At 33.4% G+C, this 14,486-nt stretch overlaps 2 protein-coding genes across 2 annotated transcripts; one reads left to right on the forward strand and one right to left on the reverse strand.

Annotated features, from left to right (window-relative positions):
* Positions 1–608: 608 nt before the first annotated feature.
* On the reverse strand, positions 609–3,828 carry LOC122603962 (protein CELLULOSE SYNTHASE INTERACTIVE 1-like). Its single transcript, XM_043776830.1, has 4 exons — positions 3,597–3,828; positions 2,116–2,570; positions 1,490–1,606; positions 609–1,144 (listed from the first exon to the last, which is right to left on the reverse strand). Exons 1-4 carry the CDS (start codon positions 3,811–3,813, stop codon positions 986–988), a joined length of 948 nt encoding a protein of 315 aa, XP_043632765.1. The 5' UTR covers positions 3,814–3,828; the 3' UTR covers positions 609–985.
* Positions 3,829–7,470: 3,642 nt separating this feature from the next.
* Positions 7,471–13,569, forward strand: LOC122604535 (18S rRNA aminocarboxypropyltransferase-like). The gene is made up of 9 exons (XM_043777422.1): positions 7,471–7,651; positions 7,739–7,767; positions 7,882–7,931; positions 8,728–8,793; positions 11,820–11,860; positions 12,008–12,144; positions 12,385–12,475; positions 13,205–13,276; positions 13,419–13,569. The coding sequence occupies exons 1-9, from the start codon at positions 7,575–7,577 to the stop codon at positions 13,567–13,569; spliced, it is 714 nt and encodes a 237-aa protein (XP_043633357.1). The 5' UTR covers positions 7,471–7,574.
* The last annotated feature ends 917 nt before the right edge of the window (positions 13,570–14,486 follow it).

Below are 14,486 nucleotides of genomic sequence, written 5' to 3' on the forward strand. Positions count from 1 at the left end.
TGTAGTCTCTATCGGTTTCCATTTTCAGTTTGTCCTAAATAAAAAATTTTATACCACTTGTTGACTGAGAAATACCCATACTAGATTTTTATTATCATACCAAACATCTTTTACCTCTTAAGATATCTACACAGCCCCATTTATATCAATTACATATACGACGCTCAACGCTGCCGTCACTCTCCGAATTGCGCGGCTACCTTTTTAGTTAATCGTAACTTTTAGTTTGATAAGAATTTGTTTATAATATCCACGTAAGGGTCACAAAAGTAATCATGCACGAATGTACAACTGATTTTTACCGGCCCAAGATACAATTTTAAAACAACAATGATACTGATATCTAATCTGTCAAAAGCAAAATAACGTATAGGAATGACGAGATGTAGATATAGATACATATGAATTCATATAAGGTAGGAAGACGGTTTTGTATTTCTGTCATACTGCTACAAGAGAACCATCGTGGATTAAGACACATTATTACTATTATTCCTTTATAAATGAATACGGATAAGTACAAATTATGATATATTTATTTCACACTAAAACGTTCAAGTAAGAAGTATCAAACCTGACAATTACTAGAAAAGATGCCAGCAAAAGGATGAACACAACCCAAAAAACTGTTTGATAGATAATTTTAACAAGAAACTAGTCAAGTGTTCCAGATACAAGGCAATTGTTGTGTAACCAGACAAAGAATTAGCTGCAGCATCTCGAAGTACAAAAGCTACAAATATTTTACAGACAAACAACACAAACGGGTACAAGAAAGTTGGGTGTAAATCGCGTGGCTATACTTTCGATTCTACAAAAGAATGGACTAAATAATAACTATATTATATACTATTTGTCGTAATTAACTTTCAAAATGAAAAGAAACATGTGAGGTGCTCTTCTGTTATATAAGGGATGGCAACAAACTCGGTATTATTCTTGATTCTGTACCAAGAGAGAATTGGGCGTGTGACTTTTTAGCAGACTATGTACTTGAGTTGGATACTGCATTTGACCATATAATTTCAATTTCGAGATTCCTTTGGGCCCCACTTTTGCTTTGTGGCAGCAAAGCATATTCACCAGCTACTGCCCCCATCATGACAACACGGTCGATCTGGATGGTCACTTTTCCAAATGATTTCTGCAGAAACAAGATAGCTTCATCAGTTACAAGTGTATGAAAGCAATGCATGCCATCATTCAAAAAACTGGAAACTATACTGATTATGTGAGTTTGTTTGCCGTGTGAAATAAAGATAACTTTTGCTTGCTTTCAACTTAAGATGTTTTGAAAAGAAATATAACATTTTCTAAATTGAGCTTTCCAAAAAAAAATCCATACAAAAGCAACATGATTGGGGCCAATTCCAAATTATGGCAGTGCACTCTTTTTAGTATATTTTGAGAGGCTAACTCGACCTTTTGATATTTACAATATATAGTGCATTACAGCAATTAATGGATAATGTCATTTATTTGGACTTACTTTTCCCATCTTGCTTTTATTCTTGCACGAGATATGTAGCTTCTGGCCTTTGGGGGGACTTTCAAAGGACCACATGAAGCTCTCATCCCACTCGGGATTTGGCCCAGTTGATACAATCTGCAAACCATTGAACAAAAAAAAAGAACTTTTTAAGCACATGAACAACATGCACATCATAGCCCTATTAAATCATGAAACATAGACTTAGTTATTGGTGTCAATGGCAGCTGGAGAACCAAATGTGAACAATAAATGCACTTGACATTAAGCAAAGCATCCATGCCTTTTGCCAAGACTCTCGTAGATTAATCGCTTACCAAGAGTGTCATCAATACAAAAGATTGATTTTATAGATTTGAATCAACAAGATTCCCCAATTCGTTAATCACTGATGGATAACTAAATGCCTGGTGCTCAAGGGTCCATGCATTTAACCAAACATTATGGACCAACCAGTCCTATAACTGAGCTTTTACCAAGGACCATGCTTAACAGGGGTTTCAATCCAGTGTTAGGACAGACATTCAAACATTTGGGATCGACCAAGGCCAAGGAGCAACCTCAGGCCCACGTCTAGTGTGAAAATTAACGAATACTACATAAGTGACAAAGTACAAGCAGTGTACCTTGGTTTGCCTTGAAGGGGTATTGCCAAGTGTAAGCTTGCAGTAAACACTAGGGTTTCCAACAGACTGTTTCAAATCGTTGCCACGCTTAATCACAACTGTTAATATCCCAGGCAAACACTGCAGCAAGAATTCAGCCTTCTCGTGAAATCTAGGAGGACCTGACTGGATCAAGTGCTGCAAGAACTGTATTGCATCAGCAGCAGCAGTTGATTGGGCACTAGAGACTTCAGGTGGGCAAGCAGACCAAGCTTGCCTGAGAAGAAATAGTGCATCTAATGCAGCTTCTTGAGTTGGTTCTGGGCCAGTCTTGAGGGATGTGACTAAGTGTGGGATGCTCTGTGTTGCAGGTTCGGTGGCTCTCAAACGTGGGAAGTTCCCAAAAAGTGCATTTAGAGCTTTCAGATAACCTTCATTCACAGTTCCATTGGCCCATAAGTCCTTTTCAACAGCAGCTGCAGGTTTCAATTAAGAGCATGAAAAAGAGATCAACTCAGTTCAAAAGCATATGTTCAATAATGACACTAGGTATTCCATAATACTTTCCAGACATAATATTTACATTGATCCTGTATATATCATTATCACATGACCTAGTTTACATAGGGGGCCTAAATGGATCAGCTTAATTATAAACCCTTTGCTTATAAATCGGTTGATATGGATTGGTTACAATGCATCGTTAACATGTCAATTGGGTAAAATAAAAAAGAATGCTGAAAAGACGGTGAGTACAAAGAGTTGAAAGTTGCTCAAAAAGAATTTTGCATGCATACAACCTCCGAACAGCACTTTCTTAAAAGAATGTATTAATGTGCAATGAGCCGCGGATATGATAATTGCTTAGTTGTAATAAACATAAATATTTGTCAAAATATTTGATACATGCTTTTTTTTTCCGACTACTATTGTTAAGAAATAATAAATAACATCCACAAGATGGCAATTTCTACCCATTCACTTCACGTATGGATGGGCGAATTGAGTTCCACACTTCCATGTTATATCTCTAATGGGTCAGGGAGAGTCAATCGAGTAAATAGAAAATCAAATGGGTCAAAAGTGGCCCAAAGTGTACATGAAATACATAAAACCTCCTAAACTGTTAAATTCAAAAACTTGGATTATTGTTGTTAATATCTAGTTGGGTTATCACATTTGACACACTAATTAGTTAAAATTATCTTCTTCAAACTGACAAAAAGTGTTTCGAAGACGATCTGAACCAAACTAACGTACTTATATCCGTACCAAAATTAACCGTTTTGACCTGTAACCCAACCCGTCTGACCAACCTAAATTGCTACCTCTAGCTTATTAGTATATACTACATGAAGAACTTCTGATATGGTTATGGGAATAGTATGCCAGCATCCACTTATAGAAGATAAGGATATGGATCACTTGAGATGCAACATAAAAAGCAGATTTGATATACTCATTTACAGACTGAACATCTCTCAGTAAGAGCAGACACTTACCAGTTATAGATCTGACAGTTTCAATGGAGGCATACTCCTGGACGGCATTGTTAGAGAAAAGAAGTTTAATAAACATAGCCGCCTGAACTGATGTATCACCCCCACTTGAAGCAATTAAATCCAGCACAACCTGAACCCCGCCAGCTTCTGCAACCGCTCTTTTATTTGACCGACTGTACATCACAAGATTTAAAAGGGGTATGTTTAATAAGAACATGAACTGATGTATCACCCTCACGAGATTTTTTTAACGTTTAGCATTAACAATATGAGCAATTTTTTTTTTTTTTTTTCATAACACAAATATGATAACTATGGGTGTTGATTGACCCGTTTCATTCGGTTTTGACTAAGTCTTAAACCAAATCGGCATTTTCGGTTTTAAGATATATTAAACCAAATCAGACCAACTATTTCAAACCGAACCAGATCAGACCCTGTGAGCCGGTCCGATTTGACCGGTTTTACAGTTTCAAATTCTTATTTCTCTTTCTTTTATTTCCATATAATCTTTTTTATATTCTTTTATTTCCATATAATCTTTTTTATATATATGTGACAAAAAAGTCATCACGAACATTTATCGCATTATCAAAACACAATATATGTTTGAGCTAACAATAAAAAAAATCCACCGCTAAATAATTTCTATATAAATCCCACATGATTTAATTAACAAGAAAAAGTTTCTACCTCCAAAAACATACAAGGTTGAAATAAAATATTTACATAAAATATATTATATTCATTGTAGTAAAACATGTTGTCGAAAAATATTATCAAAACGGCTAAATATTAACAAATTCTTATTTCCTTTTCCTTTAAACGGCTAAATATTATCAAAAATTATATACACATATACTTTTTAGTCTGGTCCAGTTTATGACAATTTTTTCTTTGTTTAAACCGTAATCGCACCAATGAACCTGGCTTTTCAAATTTCAACTATCAAACCAGACTTAACAACTCAATGTGACCAAACCAATCCATATACCACGGTTTGGTCCGGTTTTGACGGTTTAACGGTTTGATAGACATCCCTAATGATAACAATAAACTCATAACTAAATTTTAACTAATGAATACTTGGTAAAATAGAGTATAATAACTTCTAGTTAAATTAAACAACCAGTATAACTAATAACAACTATACAAAGTCAATTTAACACAAATACAAAAAAAAAAAAAATCCTTTTACTTTTGTTTTTGCAATATTGTAAGTTACATTTATTGAAATATATTTTTTTAATATTAAAAAAGTATCTACGCAATGCGGCGTTAACAATGGCGGTGATGGTGATCGGTAGTGGTAGTTTGTGACAATGACAGTAAGTAGTGTATGTAATTGATGTAAATGAAATAGTGTGGCTATTATAGAAGTTAAGGGATAGATTGTGTAAATATATGTATAAAGGCAAAAGAGGTATATGAAATGAAGATTTTTAAAACAGTACGAGTAATAAAGATAAAGGGTTTTTAGAGATATCAAACCTGTAATGTGCGAAGTGGGGAAGGGGGCGGTACTTTTTATAAAGGAGTGTAAATGTTGTGTGATAAAATAAAGAGTTATTGAGATTTTGTATTTGTTATATAGGTTTATCGGGACTCTAAATTGATAGTAAGTGATGAATCTAATGAGAGATTAGATAACATGAGAAAGTGAATGCTTTAATATCTGCAAGGCTCATATCGAATCAAGAAATATGCAAAGCTACCAATACCGTCAAAACCACCAAAAACATAGAGACTGACCTAAAACAAAAGAAGCAGACGCCGAAAATCAAAACACGTAAGTCTGCACAACAACTAGAAGCCAAACAAAATTGTAATCCCTTTTTATTAATGTATTTTGAACTCGAAACCGGTCTCTTACTATTGTGACACTATGTCCTTTTACTTAGCGCTTCAAGTACTAATGAGTTTGCTTAATGCAAATATATCATCTCATATTAAAAACATTGTTGTAATTCAATAGTTAAAGATCAAGAGTGTGTACCCTTTTCAATGAAGTGACTCTTCGGTTTTGCTTATAAATACTTGACAAAAAATCTAAAACTTTTAGATAAACCAATACTGACCATTTGTAATGTGAGAATCCTAACATTGACTGAAGTATTTTATCAAACATTGAATTTGCATAAAACTTTTATTTAAGATACACAAATCAAAAAACACCGAACATGTATATTAAATCACCTGGAAACAAAATTTGGAGATTGAAATAAAAGCTTTTACATTTACATAAGAAAATAATTTCTATTAAAATCTTAGGTTTCATCTTTATATACTTCATCAATCATTTCCTGCATTTCGAATAAATAATCTACATTCTAATCTTTATATTTCATTCACTATATACACGTCATCTTGAAACCAAACCGAAAAAACTAAAAATAATATGATAGCACAATATTAGATATAAATTTTATATCTTTATTTGTTTATAAAGATATGAATATTAAGTTTAAAACCAAATGGTTTTATTTAAAACCCATTTAGAACTTTTAAGAGATAGGTTTTGAAAAAATAGTAAGTAGAATGAAATAGATTTCGGTTAAAATTTAAATTAAAAAATCTATTGAGGTAAACTGTGAAAGTATATTTAAAATGAATCAAAGAAAAATGAAACTTTCTTGAAAGACACCCAACATTTTGTACTTACATCATGTGTAATGTATTTTATCCATATATACAAAAGCCCCCTCCATGAAACAGATACTGAACCACATAAAAGAATAACATTGGAAATCGAAAATAATACTTATTTTTGGTAACACATGGACAACATTTGTAGTTTGTCTATCGCTATTATAACTTTCTTTCCTGTCTTCAAACAATACTTTATTTCCTTATTTCAGTCTTACCTATACATATACCACATTATATATATATATAGCCATGTATATATCGAGAAATAAATAAACCAAATCTCTTTCTTTTAAGATAATCTCTCAAATTCGATATGATTTGAGCTTCTTTCTTTTAATGTTTATCGCATCATAATTCATATATCTATACATCTATATCTATATCTACATGTATATTTGTATCCACCTATACCTATATCTTTTTAGAACTAAATATTGGGCAGGGGCTTTAAAAGAATACAAAATGATGGTAATTTTCAAATCTGCAAAAAATTTATAATTTATTATTTAATTTAGAATTTTTTTATATAATAAAAAAATGAAAATAAATTATTAAGTGTATCAGCTAATACCATTGCAAAAGAAAATAATAAACAAATGAACATTAAGTGTTTGACTGGCTAGAAAACAAACAAAAGATCGTCTAAAAAAATAAAAATAAATAAATAAAGGACCACTTTATAAAAGATTGAAGGGGTGTGTATAAAACATCCGCCTATACAAAATACAAAACATATGTACATACCTCTTAATTAATATATTTACATTAGAGTTAAATGTGTTAAAATGACCTCCTAAGTACATGCTCAGTTGCTCACTTAACCATTAAACTCTTTTTCTTATGTTGACGACTTAGACTACCGTCACGCTTATTAAAAATATCATTAATGAATTAATTTACAAAACCTATTATTCTAATTTCTAAAATAATCATAGTATAATTTTTATATCAATTACCTTTACGTCAATAATCTACCGAATCATCTCCATCACTCCTCATATCATTATTCCGAGACCGCCACCACAATTGTCATTGTATTGTTTAAGCATCCATGTTAAAGTTAATATACAAAACGGAGCTTATCGGTTTCCAACCAATTGATTTTATACATCCGACTTTAATTAAACTGATTTTAATCAGTAGTTAAATAAATAGTTAACAAACCGAACCATCGGTTCTATAGTGAGTCGATTCTAATGAGCAGTTTTTACCGAATTTGGTTCGGTTTTCCGCACCCTTCAACTTTCATACCCATTAACTCATTAACAGCCTCTGAAGCAACTAGCAACCTAAACACAGACCAAAACAAAGCGGCAGACAACACCAAAAATGGGTTACAACAAATCTAGAAAATTCAAAAACCATCATTCACAACCTCAATCCAGTCGAGCACATCAACCAAATCAGTAATATTTCCAATTTCAATCCTCCTTTATATTATAATGTAAATTCATTCTATTTTATTGCTCACACACTTTTAACTATTTTTTCAGTGAAGATGAATCACTTCCTGCTGACCCAGGTATATAATTCTATCACTAGAAAAGTTACTGTATCTTTTATTTATCCACTTTAAAGAAAAGATAAAAAAGTTTGTATCTTTAGTGTTAACAATGTGTTTTGTTTAATGATGTAGAATCTGAAGAAGAGTCACCAATGGTATCTAAAATTCAGCTAGCTATGTGGGTATGTTTTCTTGTATCTAATTTCATAGGTTTTCGGGTTTGTTATGTTATAATGTAACAATTTTTTGGGCATTCTAAACATCTTACTTTAGTTTCTTTTTGTTAGTTATTGACCCAATTTCTTATCCTGCATTGATACGTTGCGAAATAGACTAATTAGGAGTCGTTAGTTAAGGTTTTAAATATTTCATTGTGTAGGAGAGAAATTTTCGAGAATTGGGAGTTTCTTGTGATAGTGGAAACATTGTGAAGGTATTCAAGATTATTGAGAGTTGAGTGTATTCATTCTTGTAAATTCGGTGACTTTGTAGTGATTTTTGTGGTAGGCGTATTAGGTTAGGGTTGATAGCCGAGACAAGTAAATTGTTATGTTGTTTTTGCCTTTTCTCATTATTGTATGTTTGGATATCATTGTGTCAGTTTCTTGCATGGTGATTTCTGATGCCGAAACTTTCGTTTTGTATCATACTTAATTTTTTTGCAATTAATATTGGTTCATTGAATGGTAAAGAAAAAAGGGAGTGTATTACCTCATGGTTTTGTAGTTGCATGAAAATGTCAGCATGTCACATACGATCGTATTGAAGTAGTTGCATACAACACAAAAAAAGGTGAATGTATGTTGCATTACGGTAAAATTAAGCATAGGCTATATTTTTAAGGATCACCTTTTGATTTTGTGCTTCTCATAAGATATATTAGTTACTCCTCTTCTTACAAACCCTCAACTTTGACTTTACCAATGAAAGAGATATTTTGCAAGTTGAAAACTATGAATGAGTTGTGTTTTGCTTCAGGATTTTGGGCAATGTGATGTTAAAAGATGTACAGGGCGCAAACTTGCTAGATTCGGGTTCTTGAAAGTAAGTTTTGCAGAATATATTGATTTATGGCTAATGTCATAAAATTGGAACATAGTTTTTTCGGTGTTCCACATTGGGAACTGAATCATTTTACAAGTTCTCGTGCCACTTTACTACTTTAGTCAGTAAGCTTAATAAAATTTTTAAGTTTTGTCACTTAGTGAGCCTTCAAATCGGATTTGAATCCTAATTTCTTAAGAACAGCTCAAGGCAACAAGGGTGAGAGCTACTCTACTCCCATTCACTCCGTTGATCAAAATGAGCATACTTACATCACTATTACATTGACTAGCATCTTATACACACACACACTTGACTAATTTCACACTTGCACACTAAGACATGTGTTCCCACCTAGCAACAATAGACACTTGGACACTTAAGCAGCTACTAAACATTGTCTTATATTGACCTGTAATGAGTATCCCCTTCATCAAGATAATCTTGACCTAAAAAATGGTAATGAGCCCATATAAAATATGAAAGTCTCATCATGAAACTCCTTCCTTGTGCTATTCCCAACATTTCCCCTACCAACTCTTGATGCTGTTTTTTCACAAGGTAACGTACCTATATGATTTCAAATGTACTGCATTGTTACCCTCCTTCAGTGTTATGGTGTGCCCAATCCTATTATAGGTCCTAAGTTCAGTGAGGGTAGCAACACATCAGAATTCTTGTTCAAGAGAGCAGATAATTCCTGCCTCTGTTGAAGACCAAGATCACTCGACTCCATTTCATACAATTTAGGCGACCAAATCTGAGCTAGGCCTTCACTTGAATTCAATAATAAGCTTGGTTGTTAGACCGTGAAGTAGTACTGTGAGAGTCTAAACACACATGTGAAGCTCTAAAGACGCAGGTTCGATCCTTCGGGGTGCCCAGATCATGTGGGGATTAGGATGGAGGTATTGTACCGGCATCATATGGCTCATACGAGGTGAGTTGATGGGTATACAATTGTGGTACCGGGGCTAGGGCTCCCCCCATTACCCCCTTTGTTTTAGTATTGTGAGAGGCCACATCATTCTAAGACCTCCTGACCCTCTCAATTGAACTGCATTTCTGTTCATTGGAAGTTAGAATTAATGTCACCAAGAGATTATAACTGCTGAATTTCCAATACAACACCAGATCCCCCAATAGGCATGGCCAACAAATCTGTGCAAAAAGGTACACCTTGAACTGCCCACTTAACTTCCTGGCATATAAATTCGACAGTGAAGTTTGAATCAATTAGCTACAACTTGAGTCGTAACTGCTTTGGTAATGGCGTAATGCCAAATTAATGAAGTCATATGTGCTGCCACTGTTAACATGCATAGCAATTGTTTCTTGATTAATCCTTGTAACAAAATGTGTTGATATCGTTAGAACCAAATTAATATTTTCACCTTTAGTAGTGATATTCTTGTTAGAAATATCATAGGCAAAAAATGTTACGCAATTCCCTCAGAAACACCTCGGCAAAGTAACATGTATAATTGTTGCTTGTGCATTTACACACTGGTGTGTCTATCTCAGTACACTAAACGTTCATTACTTTTCCTGTTTTCACAATACTTCTTTCTGGTCAAGTGCTTCGCTGGCATACCTTTGGATTGAGTTTGAGGGGTATTGAAAGCTTAAAGTTTGTCGTTGTACTTTGAATAAGATTGACCCATAAAAGGTGTTTTATAAGTTGAAGCATATGCAGTTGTTGAAGTATGGAAAATGGATGATAATCTAGGGGAAGGTAAGGCTATTGACGCAGGGGGTTGCATTCATGGCACTAGGCACTGTTTTAGAAGTGGCGCTGGTAGTATCACTAGCAATGGTAGGAAGCTTAGGAGGTCCTAATTTCCAAATAGTATAGTAAGCTTCTTTCTATATCTTGTCAACTTCATAGCTTGATCGAGTAATTTCAGATAAAGGAATTGAACTGATGCAAAACTTCGTTTGGCAAACCTCCGAACTATAAGTCTACCAATAGCTCAGACCATAGGTCTACCCATCTACTTGGTTCTGTTCACTTTTACTAAACAAAGTTTTCAGTTACTCGGTGTTTGATCCATCTTGAAGAAGCGATCACATCGGAAATTTCTTGGTTGAATTATTCAGATGAGCTACAAACACCTCATCAAGTTTACCACTACATTATTGCAATGATCGACTGCAGAAATAACTGTATTGTAGCCCCCATCTCTTTCCAGCTATAGTAGTTGTCTAATTGATAACCATTTTCACATTTTCTGATAGCCTTGGTACTCTTTTCATGCTTAATTGAAGATCATTCACATTCAATTGCATCTTTTCCATAGTTCCCGCAAACACAGCTACATACGAATTCAAAGCAGTGACATTAGTGTTCAAAGCTCCAATTACTTTGTCGTGAGTTGCCATGCAGATCAGTTACGTAACACCCCTTTATCACTTGCGAGTTTGTATATATCTAATCATAAATGATGACAGGTGTAAAAGGTCAAGCTCTGATACCAATGTTGGAGTTCAAATAGGATCCGAGCCCTAATTTCAAAAGAAGAGCTTGAGACAACAAGAGTGAGAGCAACTCTCATTTAATGTGTTCAATCCAGTTCTAGACTTCCATCTATTAAAATGAATCTAGTTACATCACTATTATATTGACCCTCACCTCTTATATGTAACATATACATGCACTTGATCAACTAACGTACTTACTAGTGTCACATCTTTTCACCGATCAACAATAGACATTTAGGACATTTGAGAAATTAGTAAACATTGACTTTTTTCCAGCATATAACACATTTTTAGTTAACTGTACAATGATAGATGTGAACTGTATGACTTCACATTAAGGATGGCTAAATTAGCACACCTTGTGTACATGGATCAATTTGGAGCACCGAGATAAGTAAGCTGATGTTCTACAGACAACAACATTGATCCTTTACTTTGTTTATCTTAAGTTCTTAAAAGGAAGATGACTCACAATTGATACTACCTTTTTAGACTATTATATTGCTTATTTTACTTGCATTTGATGATTGGCAAATTTTATGCAGGAGTTAAAAGTAGGAAATGGTTTTGGAGGCATTGCATTAAGGTATCTAATATTTCTCTCTGTGGTTTCTTCCTAGTTTCTATGGTTAGTTTGTACAAATTATAAAACAATTGTTACTTGAATCTTTTATCATGCTTACTGTGTATTCTTTTGGTGCTTTATTAATTATGTTGACTTTTGCTGTTACAGTCCTGTTGGACAGCAATGCATCTCAAAGGAAGATTCAGACCTGATAACAAGGAAAGGTTTGGCTGTTGTAGATTGTTCTTGGGCGCGATTGGATGATGTACCTTTTACAAAGCTACGATGTCCTGCTCCCCGTCTATGTAAGGGCTTTAAAAAATTTGTGTGTTATACCATTGACTTAATCTGACAAAACCAATGTGGCATATTGTGAACATATCAAAATACAGTATAAAAAAAACTATACCATATACTACAATTGGTGCATGCATATTTCATAGAGTGTATGAGCAATATTTTAATGTATTTGATGAATTTGTAAGCTATCAAACCTAGTATAATTACTATATTCCTTATAAATTGATTGATTGTATGCCGTGCAGTACCATGGTTGGTAGCTGTGAATCCAGTAAATTATGGTCGACCCTGCGAGTTATCTTGTGTGGAGGCTTTATCTGCGGGTCTAATTATATGGTAACTACCTCACCCCTTTGTAAGTAAGTATGTGTGATGTTCATTGATATGGTTATATGAGCTCAACTTGTAGCAATAATATGTAGATAGAAAAGGTGATGTTCATTGGCTACCTTGCAACTTTTATGGATTATTGTGCTTGTGTTGCAAAGCATGAACCCACAAAAAAGTTCCTCATCCCCGAACCTAGGGGTGTAATAAGTAGTTTTGATCTACACAACATATTCAGAATTTTAGATATTAAAATACCTAAAGGTTTCTAAGCAAATAAGAATGGGAAGAGAGAAACTGGTTACAGACATGTAGGTTCAGAAGGTAGGTTTTAGTTAGTGCCAGAAGCCGGTTATGGCCTTCTGAGTTAGAAGGTTTTAATGCCAGAAGAAAATTAAGAGTTAATATGATTACCCTTTATTGTGAATGTAAAACAGAACAAAGCATGACAAGCATATGTTTGTGATATGATCACAACATATCTCACCTGTAATATACTAATATGAGGTTATTTTAAAGGGAAAGTAAAAGGTCTATGGTCTTAAGGATATAAAAAATATGATTTTAGTTCATGCACTTAATGGATACCATGTTAAAAGACACCGGTAACACGATGTAAGCCTGATGTTTGCTGCTAAAAAAATATGCATTCATCATTCACCATCTTGTTATAATTGGTGAAATATTCTTTTAGTCTATGTTAATAGATATGTTCTTTTTGCTGCATGTCTCCAACAGTGGTGAGGTAGAAAATGGCGAGTTGTTGCTAAGCAAGTTCAAGTGGGGCCATGCTTTCTTGTCCCTCAACAGGTATATTAATTACTTTCTGTACCCAAATTACTACATTATTGATGTCACATGTTGTGTGTTTAGATGCATAAATCTTATGATCTTAGCAATACATGTATCAGTTTGAAATATTAAAACTTAGTGTCAAAGCAAATATCCACAGGGAGGGCCTTGACAATAGAGATAAGCCAATGTTCGTAATCATGGGTCTAGAAGCTTGCTACAAACATATAACAGTTGGTTATGTATACATAACCACTCAGCGATACAATTATATAGGAGCATGGATTTGCACAGACCTTGCTATCTTTTAATTTCACTTACTAGCATATTGAATCATTTTAATAAAGTGCAAACTTCGAGATTAGAAAACTCGGTATGCTGTTTTTTCATTTGTCACATTGGCAAGTTGATTTAAACGGAGCAACTAGACAATCACTATCTTCAACTGCATGTATATGAAGATTCTATTCGTCAAAAGTATGAAATGTATGCGACTCTTTTGTAGCTCTATGTTTAATAAGAACATGAATTCCACAAATATATATTCCACAAAGTATGAAATAATTGCTAATATATATCCAATAAAAATAATAAGTACAGTAATATATATCCAATGAAATAATAACTAATATATATCCAATAATTTGTTCTATAGTATAAAGATAAAACTTTAATTGGAAATTAATAATATTTATTGTAAATATATTAAGATTTTAAAAGTAATTTACAACTTTGATGGACATATTGTTTTTTGTATTATTCAAATGTCGCTAAGCATGTCACAGTAAACAATTTCGACGAACATATTTTTAACAATTTTTTCAATATAAAACTCAAAAGTGTTGATGTATAGATTAATTTTGTTATTACTCAAAACAATATATTAGATTTTTAACTATAATAAATTAACATCTAATATTGATAACGTCGTAATCCTCGTGTATTAGACACAGGCCTAAAATCTAGTAAATATATATGACGGAATGAAACTATATGCCCTAACAGGGATATGGGCTATGTTCCCTTGAACAAGTTGCACAACCCAATATCCAGTCCTGGATTATAGGTCCTTATAATGTGTATGTTTTAATTCATAATTAATGTTATGTAACACCATTTATACGTTACATACAGATCTATGAAAAGTAAAGGCTTTGTTTGTAAGAAAAAACTATAAACTAACTCACTTAAGTGAGTTGATCACTCATATGTTTTAAGCTGAGCCTAA

This window comes from Erigeron canadensis, chromosome 6 (assembly GCF_010389155.1).
Source record: "Erigeron canadensis isolate Cc75 chromosome 6, C_canadensis_v1, whole genome shotgun sequence".
Classification (NCBI taxonomy): Eukaryota; Viridiplantae; Streptophyta; class Magnoliopsida; order Asterales; family Asteraceae; genus Erigeron; species Erigeron canadensis.

Bases quoted from the DNA above. Each gene is read 5' to 3' on its own strand.
- LOC122603962 (XM_043776830.1), bottom strand. From the start codon at position 3,813: ATGTTCTTATTAAACATACCCCTTTTAAATCTTGTGATGTACAGTCGG. The intron at 2,571-3,596 runs GTAAGTGTCTGC...TGAAACCTGCAG, and splicing joins AACTGTCAGATCTATAACTG to CTGCTGTTGAAAAGGACTTA. The intron at 1,145-1,489 runs GTAAGTCCAAAT...TTGTTTCTGCAG, and splicing joins ATAAAAGCAAGATGGGAAAA to AAATCATTTGGAAAAGTGAC.
- LOC122604535 (XM_043777422.1), top strand. From the start codon at position 7,575: ATGGGTTACAACAAATCTAGAAAATTCAAAAACCATCATTCACAACCT. The intron at 7,932-8,727 runs GTATGTTTTCTT...GTTTTGCTTCAG, and splicing joins AAATTCAGCTAGCTATGTGG to GATTTTGGGCAATGTGATGT. The intron at 11,861-12,007 runs GTATCTAATATT...TTGCTGTTACAG, and splicing joins TTTGGAGGCATTGCATTAAG to TCCTGTTGGACAGCAATGCA.